The sequence below is a fragment of the Salvelinus namaycush genome, chromosome 12, assembly GCF_016432855.1.
Source record: "Salvelinus namaycush isolate Seneca chromosome 12, SaNama_1.0, whole genome shotgun sequence".
Classification (NCBI taxonomy): Eukaryota; Metazoa; Chordata; class Actinopteri; order Salmoniformes; family Salmonidae; genus Salvelinus; species Salvelinus namaycush.
Genome location: NC_052318.1, coordinates 31,186,062 through 31,206,733, shown reverse-complemented (window position 1 = coordinate 31,206,733; position 20,672 = coordinate 31,186,062). Strand labels below are relative to the sequence as shown.

Here is a 20,672-nt window from a genome sequence, read left to right as displayed (position 1 = left end):
TCGCCGAAGTCAAGGATCGGTAGGATAGTCAGCTTCGTTGCAAAATAGGAAGCCGATTCTAGATTTAATATTGGATTGGAGATGCTTAATGTGAGTCTAGAAGGAGAGTTTACAGTCTAACCAGACACCTAAGTATTTGTAGCTGTCCACATATTCTAAGTCAGAACCATCCAGAGTAGTGATGCTGGACGGGCGGGCAGGTGCGGACAGCGATCGGTTGAAGAGCATGCATATAGTTTTATTAGCGTTTAAGAGCAGTTGGAGGCCATGGATGGAGTGTTGTATGGCATTGAAGCTCGTTTGGAGGTTTGTTAACACAGTGTCCAAAGAAGGGCCAGAGGTATACAGAATGCTGTCGTCTGCATAGAGGTGGATCAGAGAATCACCAGCAGCAAGAGCGACATCATTGATATATACAGAGAAAAGAGTCGGCCCGAGAATTGAACCTTGTGGCACGCCCATAGAGACTGCCAGAGGTTCGGGCCCTCCGATTTGACACACTGAACTCTATCTGAGAAGTAGTTGGTGAACCAGGCGAGGCAGTCATTTGAGAAACCAAGGCTAATGAGTCTGCCGATAAGAATGCGGTGATTGACAGAGTTGAAAGCTGTGGCCAGGTCGATGAATACGGCTGAACAGTACTGTCTTTTATTGATGGCGGTTATGATATCGTTTTGGACCTTGAGCGTGGCTGAGGTGCACCCATGATCAGCTCGGAAACCAGATTGCATAGCGGAGAAGGTACGTTGGGATTCGAAATGGTCGGTGATCTGTTTATTAACTTGGCTTTTGAAGATTTTAGAAAGGCAGGGCAGTATGGATATAGGTCTATAACAGTTTGGGTCTAGAGTATCTCCCCCTTTGAAGAGGGGGATGACCGCAGCAGCTTTCCAATCTTTAGGGATCTCAGATACAAAAGAGAGGTTGAACATGCTAGTAATAGGGGTTGCAACAATTGCGGCAGATAATTTTAGAAAGAGGGTCCAGATTGTCTAGCCAAGCTGATTTGTAGGGATCCAGATTTTGCAGCTCTTTCAGAACATCAGCTATCTGGATTTGGGTGAAGGAGAAGCGAGGGGGGGGGCTTGGGCAGTTTGCTGCGGGGGGTGCAGAGCTGTTGGCCGGGGTAGGGTTAGCCAGGTGGAAAGCATGGCCTGCCAAAGAGAAATGCTTATTGAAATTCTCGATTATCGTAGATTTATCGGTGGTGACAGTGTTTCCTAGCTTCAGTGCAGTGGGCAGCTGGGAAGAGGTGCTCTTATTCTCCATGGACTTTACAGTGTCGCAAAACTTTTTGGAATTAGTGCTACAGGATGCAAATTTCTGTTTAAAGCTAGCCTTTCCTTTCCTAACTGACTGTGTATACTGGTTCCTCACTTCCCTGAAAAGTTGCATATCGCAGAGGCTTTTCAATGCTAATGCAGTACGCCACAGGATGTTTTTGTGCTGGTCAAGGGCAGTCAAGTCAGGAGTGAATCAGGGGCTACATCTGTTCTTAGTTCAACATTTTTTGAATGGGGCATGCTTATTTAAGATGGTGAGGAAAGCACTTTTAAAGAACAACCAGGCAACCTCTACTGACGGGTTGAGGTCAATATCCTTCCAGGATACCCGGGCCAGGTTGATTAGAAAGGGCTGCTCGCTGAAGTGTTTTAGGGAGCGTTTTACAGTGTTGAGGGGTTTTCGTTTGACCGCGGACCCATTACGGACGCAGGCAATGAGTGATCGCTGAGATCCTGGTTGAAGACAGCAGAGGTGTATTTGGAGGGCAAGTTGGTCAGGATTATATCTATGAGGGAGCCCTTGTTTACGGATTTAGGGTTGTACTTGGTAGGTTCCTTGATAATTTTAGTGAGATTGAGGACATCTAGCGTAGATTGTAGGACGGCCAGGGTGTTATGCATGTCCCAGTTTAGGTCACCTAACAGTACCAACTCTGAAGATAGATGGGGGGCAATCAATTCACATATGGTGTCCAGGGCACAGCTGGGTGCTGAGGGGGGTCTATAACAAGCGGCAACAGTTTGAGACTTATTTCTGGAAAGGTGGATTTTTAAAAGTAGAAGCTCGAACTGTTTGGGCACAGACCTGGATAGTAAGACAGAACTCTGCAGGCCGACTCTGCAGTGGATTGCAACACCGCCCCCTTTGGCAGTTCTATCTTGACGGAAAATGTTATAGTTGGGGATGGAGATTTCAGCATTTTTGGTGGTCTTCCTAAGCCAGGATTCAGACAAGGCTAGGACATCAGGGTTGGCGGAGTGTGCTAAAGCAGTGAATAAAACAAACATAGGGAGGAAGCTTCTGATGTTACCATGCATGAAACCAAGGCTTTTACGGTTACAGAAGTCAACAAATGAGAGCGCCTGGGGAATAGGTGTAGAATGGGGGCTACAGGGCCTGGGTTAACTTCTACATCACTAGAGGAACAGAGGAGGAGTAGGATGAGGGTACGGCTAAAGGCTATAAGAACTGGTCATCTAGCGTGTTGGGAACAGAGAATAAAAGGAGCAGAGATTTTTACATCTCTGGAGTTACCAGCTAAGCCAGGTGAGGTCTCCGCATGCGTGGGGGGTGGGCATGTTGAGCAGGACTGGAGGCTCTACAGTGAAATAAAACAATAACTAACCAAAACAGCAGTAGACAATGCATATCAACAATAGAGATAGGCATAAAGCAAATCACGGGTGTTGGTCGGGAGAGCTAAGACAACAACGGGTAAATGGCGATGAATTGGCAGAGAGGGTCAGTTAGGTACATACAGGACCTGAGTTTGAGGCTGGGGCCGACAGATAGACAAAATTAGGTACAGTGTTAACGAACAGACCAGCAGGCATCAGCTGTTTAGCCGAGTGATCATAGGGCCCAATGAGCAGCAATAGGTGAGTTAGAGAGCCATTCGGTAGTCGCTGTGCTGGGCGAGCGGGAGTCACGGCGTTCAGAAAGCTAGTGGGCCGGGGCTAGCAGATGGGTCTTCGGCAACATCGCAACAGAAAGGCCTGTTGAAACCACATCGGACAATTACATCTGCAGACCAGTCGTGATGGATCGGCGGGGCTCCGTGCCAACAATAAAGGGTCCAGGCCAATTGGCAAAAGAGGTATTGTAGCCCAAGAATTAGCTGGTATACTCCGTCGGCTGGCCGGGAGACGGGCCTAGCTCGAGGCTAGCTCAAGGCTAACTGGTGCTTGCTTCGGGACAGAGGCGTTAGCCAACAGTAGCCACTCGGTTGCAGCTAGCTAGCTGCAATGATCTGGTGTAATGGTCCAGAGCTTGCGGCAGGAATCCGGTGATGTGGTGGAGAAAAGCAGTCTGATATGCTCTATGAAGATATCGCGCTGTGCAGACTGGCAGGTAATTGTCTGAGCTAAAGCTGGCTAGTGTCCGAGCTAAAGGTGAAGACCACTAGTAGTGGTAAACAATGACTAGTAGCTAGTTTGCTGGCTAGCTTCTGATGCAGGTTCCAGTTATAAGGTATTAAAAAAAAGCATATCCGTACCACATTGGTTGAGGCAGGTTGCAGGAAAGTAATATTTAGTTCATAGATGGAAAGTGAGATTAAAATATATACGAAAAAAACTAAAAACAGACTATTTACAGACTAATTAACACAGGACAAGACAAAATCACGTCCGACTGCTACGCCATCTTGGATACCATTGATCATCCTTGGGATGTTTCTACAACTTGATTGGAGTCCACCTGTGGTAAATTCGATTGATTGAACATGATTTGGAAAGGCACACACCTGTCTATATAATGTCCCACAGTTGACAGTGCATGTCAGAGCAAAAACCAAGCCATGAGGTCAAAGGAATTATCAATAGAGCACCGAGAGAGGATTGTGTAAAAGCACAGATCTGGGGAAGGGTACCAAAAACCTTCTGCAGCATTGAATGTCTCCAAGAACACAGTGGCCCCTATCATTCTTAAATGGAAGACGTTTGGAACCAAGACTCTTCCTAGAGCTGGCCACCCAGTTAAACTGAGCAATCGGGAGAGAAGGGCCTTGGTCAGGGAGGTGACCAAGAACCCGATGGTGACTGTCAGAGCTCCTCTGTGGAGATGGGAAAACCTTCCAGAAGGACAACCATCTCTGCAGCACTCCACCAATCAGCTGCAGAGCGCTCAGGACCTCAGACTGGGGCAACGGTTCACCTTCCAACAGGACAACCCTAAGCACACAGCCAAGACAACGCAGGTGTGGCTTCGGGACAAGTCTCTGAATGTCCTTGAGAGGCCCAGCCTAGAACATCTCTGGAGAGACCTGAAAATAGCTGTGCAGTGATGCTCTACATCCAGCCTGACAGAGCTTGAGAGGATCTGCAGAGAAGAATGGGAGAAACTCCCAAAATACAAGTGTGCTAAGCTTGTAGCGTCATACCCAAGAAGAATCGAGGCTGAAATCGCTGCCAAAGGTGAATCAACAAAGTACTGAGTAAAGGGTCTGAATACTTATGTAAATGTGAGTTTTTTTATATTTAATACATTTGCAAAAATGTGTAAACCTGTTTTTGCTTTGCCATTATAGGGTATTGTGTGTAGATTGAGGGGAACATGTTTTATCCATTTTAGAATAAGGCTGTAACGTAACAATGTGGAAAAAGTGAAGGGGTCTGAATACTTCCCGAAAGCACCGTACTTTAATCTGTGGCCAAGCCCTCTGACTATTAGTGGCAGACAGACCCCATTTTTTGTCTTATTAAAAAGTTAAAAAAATTAACATGTATCCACTTACGTGACACTTCCTATAAGGAGCATAGGCCATTGAAGAATGTTCTCAATCGGTTCAGAGGATGTTTTTCAAGTTGATGCAGCTCTCATTCATTTCTGCCTGGACATCTCTCCAAGTGTTCTTGGGTTGGCCTCGGAAAATGTGTGCATCTAATTGTAAATCATATTACCTTGACATATGATATAAACCGCTATGTTTTGATACGATTCATATTATCATGAAAAGCTCTTTCAATCAAAACGGTCATTGTTTAGTGGCTACACATTTACAGTAAGGATAGGTTATGTATAACAATGAAGACAAGAAATCAATGATAGAAGGCTCTTTTTTCATAAACTATTTATTCATCTTTACAGTCAAAGTTAAATATAAAATTGCCTCTTGCAACAAACGTTCATCGAAAACAGGAGTGACTTAAACATGGGAGTTATAATATTACCAGTAGGTTAGATGACCAGTAAGGCTGCCAGACTGGAGGTTGTTCATTTCAGACACATTATCTAGAGTGATAAGGCATAGTCTAAAACATGACAAGTACATCCAAAAGTGTTTTAACAGCTCAGTTCAGGCAGTTTATATGCTTGTCTGTTAATAACCTTTAAGGGGAAGAGAAAAGATTCCTATAACTTCTGGATGATGATAGAGGAGGCTCCACCACCACCATTGCATATCCCAGCCAGGCCGTACTGGCCAGACTTCAGAGCATGTACCATGTGTCCCACGATTCTCGCCCCCGACATCCTAAGAGATTGACAGGATGACAGAAATTAGGCATCACAAAGATCTGGCTTTTCCCTCCCTTATTATCAGGCTTTTATTTGTTTATCATCAGGATTTTTGGGGCATAGCACTCTCTGTCAATGCTGCTTACCCAATAGGGTGTCCCAGGGAGACAGCTCCTCCATTGACATTGACTTTGCTGGGGTCGATGTCCAGCATCTTCACGTTGGCCAGAACCACAACACTGAAGGCTTCGTTGATCTCCCACATGGCAATGTCCTCCTTCTTTAGCCCTGCAGCTGCCAGGACCTGAGGACCATAAAAATGTACATTTATTTATTTAAATTTCACACTTATTTTACCAGGTAGACTGAGAATACATGATCATTTACAGCAAATATGTGCTGTCATTCAATTCAATTGAACAAAGACGGATGCTTTTTTCACCGCGAGAAGCTATATTCATGAGTCATGTTACTGTCCCGATCTCTGATAACCCATATTATCTAAAAGGTACAGTGATGAGACCCACAAGTTACTTGAAACAACCACTACAGCAGTCATTTTGTTAAAGGGACGTAAAAACATTTTTTTTTTTAATCATATAGTTCTCCAGCACTATCCCCAACATTAACATACTGTATGAGAAAATGGCAGGTTTCTATGTTTTGTAGTCAAAAAGATAAAGGAAGATACATTTTTCCAATGGCATCATCAGGTATGCATCATGTGACTTCAACCAATGATGAGTAGGCATTGCCTACGACTGGGTAAAAATGTATTTGTACTACAAAACATAAAAATGCTGTATTTTCACATATGTTGATATTGGTGGTAGTGCTGGAGATGAATAGGGAGTTTAGAAATTTCCCATTAACACTCAGACTCACCTTTGGTATAGCAAAGGCAGGAGCGATGGGGAAATCAATGGGAGCAGTAGCTGCATCTGCAAAAGCTGGAAAATGAAGACATTTTATGTAAAAGGAGCAACATGTAATATTTCAGCCATCATTTTGCATCTTGATCATAATCCAAAAAACACAATTTTCAGGTACGTGAAGAAGTTTTATATTACTAATGTTTTTGCTATTGTGGTCAACATCGCTATTGAGACTATTGTAATACAGGAAGTTGTAGAGACAACAGCTGGACCAGCTAGCTGCGGTAACAACTGATTAGCAGCATCACGCGGCATTCTAAAAATTACTGGTATGTGATTGACATTTGGTTTTAGTTGCAGGTGGAAATTTGACATGTATAACCTTTAAAACTATATCGGGGGGGGGGGGGGGGGGGGGGGGGGGGGGGCATTGTAGTGGGTATGGCCAATGGCACGGTTTTAGAGGCCCTCTTGGCAGCAAAGAAAACATTTAGCTGTTTCAAAGCAAATTTCCTGGAAATATACACATTTTGCCATGGCTTATGCCTTGTTCTTAGGCTACCGGAGTGACTCAAAACATAACGTCAAAATTGGGAGGCCCCATGTCATGCTATTTTTTGAATTTTAGATTCTCCCCGACTGTCTAGTTTTTATTTTGGTGATTATAAGAACTTACAAAAAAATATATTGCTATTATCTTTCCTACATAATTTATATCTGGTTTTAATTGTGTAAGTTTACACAAACGTTTTTACAATCCCACAGTGGCGGCCACGATTTAGCAGCGGCAGTGCGCAGTGGCTAAATGCATAAAGGGGAAATACTGCTCTTTATAAAGCTTATCAATTTAACCTGAATTGTAAAATGAATAGCAGATTTTTAAAGTGTTATTAAAAGCTGCAATATGTAACTTTTTGGGCGACCGGACCAAATTCACATAGAAATGTGAGTTATAGATCTGTCACTCTCATTGAAAGCAAGTCTAAGAAGCAGTAGATCTGTTCTATGTGCACCATTTCTATGCTTTAATTTATTGATTACATTTTTTAAACAGTACAGTGAAGTCGCTCAACATTTACATTACAGTCGGTCATCTAGCAGACACTCCCATCCAGAACGACCAACAGGAGCAACCAGGGTCAAGCGCCCCGCCCAAGAGCACATGGACAGATCTCCCACCAAGTCAAATCGGGGACCCTGTCAGGATTCACCTAGCGGTCATGATTTGGGGCTGTACAAATGTTTGATGTATTAGAATAATTGATTATGCTTATGTTATATTAATAGAAGGGGAGGGGTTATAAGACCCCTTCCTCCTTAAATTTATAGGGTCCTAGACTACTGATTAACAATATATATATTCATTATATAGTTTTAGAATTGGTCCACAGTTGTTTGCTCTTTCTTTCTCTCTCTTATAAAGAAGACCCCTCTTAGAAATGTGTGACTGAGACAGAACTCTGCAGGGGGGTGTGTGAGATAAGAGACTACTCAAACATTCCACAATAAATCAACTTTGGGGAGGGGACAATTATTGCCTAGCTTTTAGATAAACACTGGTCTCAGGAGTAAAAAGGTAATGACGTAGTCAGTGACATCACTAAGGTGGGACTTCGGTTTAATAAAACAACTTGAGACCTTTTGTTTGATGCAGAACTTACTCAGAAACATGCGTGCTATGTTCCTGTTTGTCAACTTCTGTCTGCAATTGCATTAATAAAGGTTTTTGAATGATTTAATTAAAGATAGTCATAATGCTAATTTCACCAATGAACCAATGATTGACAAAGAAGGATGTAGGGAATGAACCTTAACAACCCGAACCAGCGACATCTCAGCCACCGGCCTAAGCTCCCAACCATCAAAGAGCCCCCCGCCAGGCCAGCAACCATCGAAGAGCCCCCCACAGCTCCCCTGAGAGCTGCCCCTCAACCATCCAAGACCCCTCCACAGTCCCCCCCGAAACAGAGTGTATACACGTGGCATCAGTCTCAGGCAAACAGGCATTGGATGTAACAGTGTTCCTTTTTAGTGTCGTTTAAAAAAAAAAAGAAAAAAAAGAAAAGTTTACTTTCATCTTTGACCTTTTGCATTCGGAAAGTATTCAGACCCCTTCACTTTATCCACATTGTTACTTTACATCCTTAATCTAAAATGGATGAAATTTCTGTTTCCCCTCAATTTACACACAATACCCCATAATGACAAAACAAAAACAGATTTTTAGAATTTTTAAAACATAAAAAAACATGGAAATATCACATTTACATAAGTATTCAGACCCTTTACCCAGTACTTTGCTGAAGCACCTTTGGCAGCGATTACAGCCTCGATTTTTCTTGTGTATTACGCTACAAGCTTGACACCCTGGTATTTGGGGAGTTTCTCCCATTCTTCTCTGCAGATCCTCTCAAGCTCTGTCAGGTTGGATGGGGAGCGTCGCTGCACAGCTATTTTCAGGTCTCTCCAGAGATGTTAGATCGGATTCAAGTCCAGGCTCTGGCTGGGCCACTCAAGGACATTCAGAGACTTGTCCCGAAGCCACTCCTGTGTTGTCTTGGCTGGGTGCTTAGGGTCGTTGTCCTGTTGGAAGGTGAAACTTCACCCCAGTCGATCCTGAGGAGGTTGTCATCAAGGATCTCTGTACTTTTCTCCATTCATCTTTCCCTCGAGCCTGACTAGTCTCCCAGTCCCTGCCGCTGAAAAACATCCACCACAGCATGATGCTGCCACCACCATGCTTCACCGTAGGGATGGTGCCAAGTTTCCTCCGGACGTTACACTTGGCATTCAGGCCAAAGAGATCAATCTTAGTTTCACCAGACCAAAGAATCTTGTTTCTCATGGTCTGAGTCCTTTAGGTGCCTTTTGGCAAAATGCAAGCAGGCTGTCATGTGCCTTTTACTGAGAGTTGCTTCCGTGTGGCCACTCTACCATAAAGGCCTGATTGGTGGAGCGCTGCAGAGATGGGAGAACCTTCCAGAAGGATAACCATCTCCACAGAGGAACTCTGGAGCTGTGTCAGGTTCGGGTTCTTGGTCACCTCCCTTCTCCCTCGATTGCGCAGTTTGGCCGGGCGACCAGCTATAGGAAGAGTCTTGGTTGTTTAAAGTTCTTCCATTTAAGAATGATGAGGCCACTGTGTTCTTGGGGACCTTCAATGATGCTGAAATGTTTTGGTAGCCTTTCTCAGATCTGCGCCTCGACACAATCCTGTCTCGGAGCTCTACAGACAATTCCTTCCACCTAATGGCTAGGTTTCTGCTCTGACATGCACTGTCAACTGTGGGACCTTATAAAGAAAGGTGTGCCCCTTTCAAAATCATGTCCAATCAATTGAATTTACCACAGGTAGAATACAATCAAGTTGTTGAAATCTCAAGGATTATCAATTTAAACAGAATGCACCTAAGCTCAACTTCCAGTGTCATAGAAAAGGGTCGAATACTTTGGTAAATAAGGTACATGTTTTTAAATGTTATTACATTTGCAAACATTTCTAAAAACCTGTTTTTGCTTTGTCATTATGGGGTATTGTGTGTAGATTGATGAGGGAAAAAAAGAATTGATACATTTTAGAATAAGTCTAATGTAACAAAATGTGGAAAAAGTCAATGGGTCTGAATACTTGCCGAATGCATTGTACAACATTTTTGGTTAATGAAAATATGTTTTGATGGCACAATGATTCTCTACACTAAACTTGCTTGTTTTGTCACATAAACTGAAATTAAGTGAACTATTAGAATTTTATCAACCAGAGGGATTTCTGCATATTGCATCTTTAAGGTGAAAGTTCATGATGTTCCTGGGAATCCCCCTGGATTGTTCTCTACAAAGACACTATGTGCCATAGCATTATGTAACTACAGTGTAATGGGCTACGTGGGGGGGGGGGGGGGGGGTCTTACAGACGATCCTGGCCAATGGAGTGACGCCGAGTCTCTTTGCAGCGTCGACCGTCATGAGAACCAGAGCGGCGGCCCCGTCGTTCAGCGTGCTGGCATTGGCTGCAGTAACCGTGCCTGGAATCCAAATCACCAATCAGAATCAACTTAATCTGCACACAGAGGTTTGTCTCAAGCACATCAGCGAGTGTTTGAGTCGGTCTCGGTCCTTATGCAAATACCTTTCACGGTAGTTCAACTTCTGAAGACGTTTTCTTTATGCCCATTATCATGGATTACCTTGGGCTACCATGAAAAAAGGATATCGACCCAAGCGTTGAAAAAACAGACATCTATTTTTGGCTTTCTGTAAGCTCAGATGCCCTCCTACTCAGTAATATATAAGCAAACATGCAGCAGACACCAGTTCAGAGGCCTATCAACTAGGACACTTACCATTCTCCTTCTGGAACACTGCTCTCAGTTTGGGGACTTTGCTGAAGTCCACACGCCTCCACTCCTCATCCTCTGACACTACCACATCAGGCTTGCCTGCAGAGGAACAACATTATGTCAGCTACATGCATCTGACCACTGATAATAACCCTATGGATAAACATGGTAACATGGTTTGGTTTAGTTTATTTAGTTACACATTAGTTATTGAGGTTATATGTTACAAGATACCATCCTTTACCTCTCTGGGGGATGCTAACGGGGACTATTTCTTTGGCAAGCACTCCTGATTCATATGCTGCTTTGCTGCGGCTGTATGAGCTGATGGCGTAGGCATCCTGCTCCTCCCTGCTGATCTGGCTGTTCTTGGCTGTGTTTTCTGCACAGTTTCCCTACACATTCAATTCCATTAAAACACATTATATCCTCTTCAAAAGTCAAGAACTCAACTACTAACCATTGCTTACTCTGTCTCCAAATGAATGGAAATAATAATGTCCGGACAGCGGCCAGCAAGAACACCAACACATACACTCCTATAGAGAACATTTGCTCTATTTAAATATTTAATACACAGTGATAAAATACCATGTGGAATTTGTTGTAGACGTCAGTGAGGCCGTCCTTTACGATGAGGTCCTCCATCCTCACGCCTCCGTAGGATGGAGTGTCCCTAGTCATCACATAGGGGACATTGGACATACTCTCCATACCGCCTGCCACCATCACATCCTGACACAGTCAGAGTTAGTGAGACAAACAAAAATGAAAGCAACCAGATTTGTTTCTCAGCAAAAACCTGAACACTTTAGGAGATTATTCCTATGTTACATGATGCAACACTTTCCATAGAAAAATAATGGGCTTATTAGATAAAGATTAACGACATGGTTATATTTGTCACAATGACCATCACCGGACATCTGTAATCTGTGAGTGCAATGCCACCAGGGTTTTAATCTTGTTTATGTAGTAAAATCCAGTGTTCTTCCATGGAGTGTTGGACCTCATAGGCATACCTACCATAATGTTTTGGCAAACTGAGTAACAGTGATACTGCAGATGATCAGAGCAGGGGTAATAGCAGCTAAGTCTGGTGTCAAGTCATGTTATGGTAACACAGTGAGCTGTTATGTTACTGTACCTGGTGTCCACACATCAGACTCTGGGCAGCCAGCATGATAGACTTCATTCCAGAGGCACAGACTTTGTTGATTGTTGTTGCTGGAGTGGAGAGGGACAGCCCTGGGGGGGTAAGTAGCAGTCGATTAGCACACCTGATAATGTGGTGTGTGTATGTGTGTGTGTTTCTAAACATACCTGCACCAAGCAGGGCTTGTCTTGTAGGGGCCTGTCCTTCCCCAGCCTGCAGTACATTTCCCATGTAGACCTCCTTCACCTCCTCAACTGGGATACCTGGCCACCATCACACAATATACATACCCATACAGATAAAACAAATTGACTGTGCCGTTGACACCTCCTTTCAGATGAAATGTACAATGTTTTACTAGCCTAACTGCGGTACAGTGCTGTATACTGCCTACCGATTAAGTCAGTTCAATTATTTGAATTCCATTTTTGTTCGTTTTTTTTGTGAGCTCAATGCGCACATTGAGGAGTTTCTCTAGAGATAAATCATGTGCGTGTGTGTTTGTCATATACACTACCATTCAAAAGTTGGGGTCACGTAGACATGTCCTTGTTTTTTAAAGAAAAGCACATTTTAATAACATCAAATTGATCAGAAATACAGTGTAGACATTGTCAATGTTGTAAATGACTATTGTAGCTGGAAACAGCTGATTTTTAATAGAATATCTACATAGGCGTACAGAGACCCATTATCAGCAACCATCACTCCTGTGTTCCAATGGCACGTTGTGTTAGCTAATCTAAGTTTAGCATTTTGAAAAGGCTAATTGATCATTAGAAAACCCTTTTGCAATTATGTTAGCACAGCTGAAAACTCTTGTTCTGATTAAAGAAGCAATACAACTGGCCTTCTTTAGGCAAGTTGAGTATGTGAAGCGTCAGCATTTGTGGGTTCGATTACAGGCTCAAAATGGCCAGAAACAAAGAACTTTCTTCTGAAACTCTTCAGTCTACTCTTGTTCTGCGAAATGAAGGCTATTCCAAGCGAGAAATTGTCAGGAAACTGAAGATCTTGTACAACGCTGTGTACTACTCCCTTCACAGAACAGCGCAAACTGGATCTAACCAGAATAGAAAGAGTGGGAGGCCCCGGTGCACAACTGAGCAAGAGGACAAGTACATTAGAGTGTTTCGTTTGAGAAACAGACGCCTCACAAGTCCTCAACTGGCAGTTTCATTAAATAGTACCCGCAAAACACCAGTCTCAACGTCAACAGTGAAGAGGGGACTCAGGGATGCTGACCTTATAGGCAGAGATCCTCTGTCCAGTGTCTGTGCTCTTTTGCCCATCTTAATCTTTCCTTTTTATTGGCCAGTCAGATATGGCTTTTTCTTTGCAACTCTGCCTGGAAGGCCAGCATCCCGGAGTCGCCGCTTCACTGTTGATGTTGATACTGGTGTTTTGAGTTTCAGAAGAAAGGTCTTTGACTCTGGCCTTTTTGAGCCTGTAATCGAACCCACTAATGCTGATTTGAAGGCGATCTAATAAACCACCACTTCCTTCCATTCTGCTAGCAAAAGCGCAATCTTTGGAGAATAAAATAGATGACCTACGCGGAAGATTAAACTACCAACGGGACATTCAAAACTGTAATATCTTATCCTTCACGGAGTCGTGGTTGAACGAGGACACTATCAACACACAGCTGGCTGGTTATACGCTGTACCGGCAGGATAGAACAGCGGCGTCTGGTAAGACAAGGGGCGGCGGGCTATGTACTTTCGTAAACAACAGCTGGTGCACGATATCCAAGGAAGTCTTGAGCGATTGCTCGCCTGAGGTAAAGTATCTCATGATAAGCTGTAGACCACACTACCTACTGAGAGAGTTTTCATCTGTATTTTTTGTTGCTATTTACATACCACCACAGTCAGAGGCTGGCACAAAGACAGCATTGAATGAGCTGCATTACGCCATAAGCAAACAAGAAAACGTTAATCCAGAGGCGGCGCTCCTAGTAGCCGGGGACTTTAATGCAGGGAACCTTAAATCCGTTTGACCAAATTTCTATCAGCATGTTAAAATGTGCAACCAGAGGATTTTTTTTAAAACTCTGGACCACCTTCACACACAAAGCTCTCCCTTGCCCTCCACTTGGCAAATCTGACAAATTCTATCCTCCTGATTCCTGCTTACAAGCAAAAACGAAAGCAGGAAGCACCACTGACTAGATCAATAAAAAAAGTGGACAGAAAGAAGATGCTAAACTACAGGACTGTTTTGCTAGCACAGACTGGAATATGTTCCGGGATTCCTCCGATGGCATTGAGGAGTACACCACATTATAGGTCATTGGCTTCATCAATAAGTGCATCGATGACGTCGTCCCCACAGTGAGTGTACGTTCATACCCCAACCAGAAGCTATGGATTACAGGCAACATCCACACTGAGCTAAAGGCTAGAGCTGCCGCTTTCAAGGAGCGGGACTCTAACACGGAAGCTTATAAGAAATCCCGCTATGAACTCCGATGAACCATCAAACAAGCAAAGCGTCAATACAGGACTAAGATCGAATCATGCTACACCGGCTCTTACGTTCGTCGGATGTGGCAGGGCTTGCAAAGCACTACAGACTACAAAGGGAAACACAGCCGAGAGCTCCCCAGTGACACAAGCCTACCAGACGAGCAAAACTACTTCTATGCTCGCGTCGAGGCAAAAGGCACTGGAACATGCATGAGAGCACCAGCAGTTCCGGGAAGACTGTGTGATCACGCTCTCCGCAGCCGATGTGAGTGAGTAAGACCTTTGAACAGGTAAACATTCACAAGGCCGCAGGGCCAGACGGATTACCAGGACGTGTGCTGCGAGCATGCGCTGACCAACTGGCAAGTGTCTTCACTGACATTTTCAACCTTTCCCTGTCTGAGTCTGTAATACCAACATGTTTTAAGCAGACCACCATAGTGCCTGTGCCAAAGAACACTAAGGTAACCTGCCTAAATGTCTACCGACCCGTAGCACTCACGTCTGTAGCTATGAAGTGCTTTGAAAGGCTGGTCATGGCTCACATCAACACCATTATCCCAGAAACCCTAGACCCACTCCAATTTGCATACCGCCCCAACAGATCCACAGATGATGCCATCTCTATTGCACTCCACACTGCCCTTTCCCACCTGGACAAAAGGAACACCTATGTGAGAATGCTATTCATTGACTACAGCTCAGCGTTCAACACCATAGTGCCCTCAAAGCTCATCAATAAGCTAAGGACCCTGGGACTAAACACCTCCCTCTGCAACTGGATCCTGGACTTCCTGACGGGCCGCTTCCAGGTGTTAAGGGTAGGTAACAACACATCTGCCACGCTGATGCTCAACACTGAGGCCCCTCAGGGGTGCATGCTCAGTCCCCTCCTTTACTCCCTGTTCACTCATGACTGCACGGCCAGGCACAACTCCAACACCATCATTACATTTGCAGATGACAACAGTGGTTGGCCTGATCACCGACAAGACAGGCTATAGGGAGGTCAGAGACCTGGCCGTGTGGTGCCAGGACAACAACCTCTCCCTCAACGTGATCAAGACAAAGGAGATGATTGTGGACTACAGGAAAAAGAGGACCAAGCACGCCCACATTATCATCGACGGGGCTGCAGTGGAGCAGGTTGAGAGCTTTAAGTTGATTGGTGTCCACATCACCAACAAACGAAACATGGTCCAACCACACCAAGACAGTCGTGAAGAGGGCACGACAAAACCTATTCCCCCTCAGGAGACTGAAAAGATTTGGCATGGGTCCTCAGATCCTCAAAAGGTTCTACAGCTGCACCATCGAGAGCATCCTGACTGGTTGCATCACTGCCTGGTATGACAACTGCTCTGCCTCTGACTGCAAGGCACTACAGAGGGTAGTGCGAACAACCCAGTACATCACTGTGGCCAAGCTCCCTGCCATCAAGAACCTCTATACCAGGCGGTGTCAGAGGAAGGCCCTAAAAATTGTCAAAGACCCCAGCCACCCTAGTCATAGACTGTTTTCTCTGCTACCGCACAGCAAGCAGTACCGGAGCATCAAATCTATGTCCAAGAGGCTTCTAAACAGCTTCTACCCACAAGCCATAATACTGCTGAACACCTAATCAAATGGCTACCCAGACTATTTGCATTGCCCCCCTCTTTAACACCACTGCTACTCTGTTGTTATCATCTATGCAGTCACTTTTTAATTTTTTTAATTTCACCTTTATTTAACCAGGTAAGCTAGTTGAGAACAAGTTCTCATTTACAACTGTGACCTGGCCAAGATAAAGCTTTAATAACTCTACCCACATGTACATATTATCACAACTAACCAGTGACCCGGTACCTGGTACCCCCCCGTATATAGTCTCGCTATTGTTATTTTACTGCTGCTCTTAAATTACTTGTTACTTTTATTTCTTATTCGTATTTATTTTTTTATACTGCATTGTTGGTTAGGGGCTCGTAAGTAAGCATTTCACTAAGGTCTACACCTGTGACTAATAAAATTTGATTGATTTGATGCTCCAGATACTCAACTAGTCTAAATGCTAGTTTTATTGCTTCTTTAAATCAGAACAACAGTTTTCAGCTGTGCTAACATAATTGCAAAAGGGTTTTCTAATGATCAATTAGCCTTTTAAAATGATAAACTTCGATTAGCTAACACAACGTACCATTGGAACACAGGAGTGAGTGATGGTTGCTGATAATGGGCCTCGGTACGCCTATGTAGATATTCCATGATTTTTAAAATTTATTAATGTCTACACTGTATTTTTTTAATCAATTTGATGTTATTTTAATGGACAAAAAAAAGTGCTTTTCTTTCAAAAGCAAGGACATTTTTAAGTGACCCCAAACTTTTGAACAGTAGTGTATATACACACACATCAGACTCTGTGCAGCCAGCATGATAGACTTTATCCCAGAGGCACACACACACACTATACAGTGCATTCGGGAAGTACTCAGACCCTTTGACCAATCAGCCTTTTATGGTAGAGTGGTCAGACAGAAGCAATCCTCAGTAAAAGGCACATGACACCCCGCTTGGAGTTTGCCAAAAGGCACCTAAAGGACTCTGACCATGAGAAACAAGATTCTCTATCTGATGAAACCAAGATTAAACTCTATTGCCTGAATGCCAATCGTCACGTCTGGAGGAAACCTGGCACCATCCCTCCAATGAAGCACGGTGGTGGCAGCATCAGGCTGTGGGGATGTTGTTCGCGGCAGGGACTGGGAGACTAGTCAGGATTGAAGGTAAGATGAACGGCGCAAAGGTTTCTAAAAACTTGTTCTTGCTTTGTCATTATGGGGTATTGTGTGTAGATTGAGGGAAAAACTATTGAATCCATTTTAGAATAAGGCTGTAAAGTAACAAAATAAGGAAAAGTCAAGGAGTCTGATTACTTTCCGAATGCACTGTAGATAGGGGAAAATTATACATTTTAAAATATATCTATCCTAACCCTACCGCCCCTCCCCTATTTGGAGTAAACTAACAGACAACACGTAGGCTTCTACCTCCAGCTTATACATACTATATACATTTTATGGACACAATGTAATTTACAATAGTAAAAGAGAAATAAATCAGATCAAGCCCGAAATATGTGATGTAGTAGGGAGTTGTAGTTTCCAACAGGCCAATATTCTACATACTTTAGTGCAGAAAACTTGGCAATTAACGACAATGACCATAATCTATTGTACAACTACTTGTCCGGTCTGTTACTTTTACACCTGCTACGTAACAGAGACAGAAGAATGTGCGATTAAGGGATAGAGAGCAGTTGCTTCGCAAGGTATCTCTACCAGAAAATACATGATCTAAGTGATTGATAATTGGTATTCAGCAGTGATAAAAGTATGCCTTATTTACTTTTAAGAAGTACTAAAATTGTGATTTTGTCAGACAGCAGCTCTATAGAGATGAGAAGATAACTTGGAATTAAATAATAGTCATCAAATAAAACAAATGTAATATACACAACCTAAATATTGTATTAAAGTAATGTGAATAAATGAGGGCTAAGTGACAAGCAATAATGGGCAGTCACTGCCATCAATGGACTTTTATTAACCGTTTTATTATGTGTCACAGCACACAACCTACATAATGCATTTGTTTAAAAAAATGTATCAAAACAGAAAACCATTATTATTTTTTAACAATCAAACCGAAACGACCTCAAAAAGCACTAATCGCTCAGCACTATTCCTGTGTCAAAACATGCATCTAATTGTCAATAATTTTACTGTGAATGAATGTAATGACGTAAAGTCTTCATATCACTCCCATACCTGCTTTCTCAATGGCTCCTTTGATGGCGATGGAGCCCAGTTTGGTGGCCGGTATGGTTGCCAGGCTCCCTCTGAAGGACCCCATCGGGGTGCGGACGGCACTGACGATGACCACTTCCTGAAATGACCCATCAAAGTTTGGCAAAACCCTTTGGTAGCTTACTACATTCTCACTTTCACTCAGTCAGTTCAATGTGTCAAGTTAGCTGCAAAGATCCGGAAAAGGGTAAATGATGTTCCAAAACATTTCAGTCACTTACTTACATTTAAAGAAGGGCGAGTTGAATATGTCCTTGACAGGTACTTGTGAGCCTGCAAGGGCAGAGGAGGGATATACTCATTAGCAGCTAGGTACTGTTTTTTAACGGTCAGTGTGTGAGGGGGGACGACAACCTTATGCCAAATTCAGCCAGCTAGCAATCTGATTAGCTACTATTGCTATTATTGAGGTGTAGATACAGCAATATATTTCTAGGAGTCAACTAACATTATATAGCAAGCTAACACATTACAGGGATTGCTGTGGCTAACTAACTATATCAGATAGATAGCGAAGTTTACAAGGCAAGCCTTTTCTATCGTAACCGGCTGTCAAAACAACAATAGCTAGCATGTGCATGCGTCCGATAAAATGAGAACGAATGCTTCCCGTTTGAAGTGCCCACATTGATTTTGGTCACCCCCACTTACCAAACGCTTGCAAAGTTGAGAACGCATGGTTAAAAGTCCACTTGATGACATAATGTTGAACTGCAACGGAGGTCTGTTCGCAAAGTTGGACCTATTTCACCTTCAGCCGACTAGTACAGCGCCAACCCAATGGACCAATCAGAGCGAGAGGTGTGTTTGCAAAACGTCAGTGCGCATTGTGGTCATTGTAGTAAAAACGATTCACAACTTGTAGTTATATAAAGGAATCTACCACAGACAAAAGGGCTATTTTTTTTATTATTTTTTATTTTATTTCACCTTTATTTAACCAGGTAGGCCAGTTGAGAACAAGTTCTCATTTACAACTGCGACCTGGCCAAGATAAAGCAAAGCAGTGTGACACAAACAACAACACAGAGTTACACATGGATAAACAAAGGCACAGTCAATAACACAATAGAAAAAAAGTATATATACAGTGTGTGCAAATGGCGTGAGGAGGTAAGGCCATAGTGGCGAAGTAATTACAATTTAGCAAATTAACACTGGAGTGATAGATGTGCAGATGATGACGTGCAAGTAGAAATACTAGTGTGCTAAAGAGCAAAAAAGTAAATAAAAACAATATGGGGATGAGGTAGGTAGTTGGATCGGCTATTTACAGATGGGCTGTGTACAGCTGCAGCGATCAGTTAGCTGTTCAGATAGCCGATGCTTAAAGTTAGTGAGGGAGATATAAGTCTCCAACTTCAGCGATTTTTGCAATTCGTTCCAGTTAATGGCAGCAGAGAACTGTAAGGAAAGGCGGCCAAAGGAGGTGTTGGCTAAGGGGGGTGACCAGTGAGATATACCTGCTGGAGCGCGTGCTATGGGTGGGTGTTGTTATCGTGACCAGTGAGCTGAGATAAGGCGGAGCTTTACATAGCAAATACTTATAGATGACCTGGAGCCAGTGGGTCTGGCGACAAATATGTAGCGAGGGCCAGCCGACGAGAGCATACAGGTCGCAGTGGTGGGTGGTATATGGGGCTTTGGTGACAAAACGGATGGCACTGTGATAGACTGCATCCAGTTTGCTGACTAAAGTGTTGGAGGCTATTTTGAAACCACCCTCTGGAGCTCTGCGGTTGTGGGCGTATCGCCCCGAAGAAGAGTCTGTGCGTCTTGCCAAGATATGCCTGTCACCACCCACCTCAGCCCACACTGTCCCATGAAGCCATCATGAACCTGAGGAAGATGAGCTGCGAGGCCCTACACACCTCTCTCATCTAAGAGGCTACCAGCCAGGACTTCCACTGCATACCGAGGTCGTCCTGCTATTTACCAGACCCCCCTCCACACACACTAGTGTTACCCACCCCTTCACACACACTAGTGTTACCCACCCCTTCACACACACTAGTGTTACCCCTCCACACACACTAGTGTCATCCCCCTCCAATCCCACTAGTGTCATCCCCCCTCCAATCACACTAGTTTTACACCACCTCCACACACACTCGTGTTACACCCCCCACACACTCTAGTGTTACCCCCATCCACACACACTAGTGTTACCCCAGCCCCCACACACACTAGTGTTACCCCCCCCCCCCCCTCCACACACTAGTATTACCCCCCATCCAAACACAATAGTGTTACCGCCCTTCCACACACACTTGTGTTACTGCCGTACCAGGCGGTGATACAGCCCAACAGGATGCTCTCAATTGTGCATCTGTAAAAATGTGTGAGGGTCTTAGACACATTTCTTCAGCCTCCTGAGGTTGAGGAGGCGCTGTTGCGCCTTCTTCACCACATTGTCTGTGTGAGTGGACCAATTCAGTTTGTCTGTGATGTGTACACCGAGGAACTTAAAACTTTCCAACTTCTCCACTGCTGTCCTTCCGATGTGGATAGGGGGGTGC

General features: G+C 43.9%; 1 protein-coding gene across 1 annotated transcript; it reads right to left on the bottom strand.

The window, feature by feature from the left end:
• Nucleotides 1-5,057: 5,057 nt before the first annotated feature.
• acat1 (acetyl-CoA acetyltransferase 1) lies at nt 5,058-18,918 on the bottom strand. Its single transcript, XM_039005493.1, has 12 exons — nt 18,805-18,918; nt 18,379-18,426; nt 18,115-18,232; nt 11,999-12,094; nt 11,823-11,923; nt 11,267-11,410; nt 10,920-11,070; nt 10,679-10,774; nt 10,247-10,360; nt 6,346-6,410; nt 5,607-5,764; nt 5,058-5,476 (listed from the first exon to the last, which is right to left on the bottom strand). The coding sequence occupies exons 1-12, from the start codon at nt 18,853-18,855 to the stop codon at nt 5,356-5,358; spliced, it is 1,263 nt and encodes a 420-aa protein (XP_038861421.1). The 5' UTR covers nt 18,856-18,918; the 3' UTR covers nt 5,058-5,355.
• Nucleotides 18,919-20,672: the final 1,754 nt, after the last annotated feature.

Excerpts from the sequence above, each read along its gene's own strand:
- acat1 (XM_039005493.1), bottom strand. The coding sequence starts at position 18,855 with ATGTCATCAAGTGGACTTTTAACCATGCGTTCTCAACTTTGCAAGCGT. Across the intron at positions 18,427-18,804 it reads CTCAACTTTGCAAGCGTTTG|GCTCACAAGTACCTGTCAAG; the intron begins GTAAGTGGGGGT and ends CTGCCCTTGCAG. Across the intron at positions 12,095-18,114 it reads AGGAGCCATTGAGAAAGCAG|GTATCCCAGTTGAGGAGGTG; the intron begins GTATGGGAGTGA and ends GATGGTGGCCAG.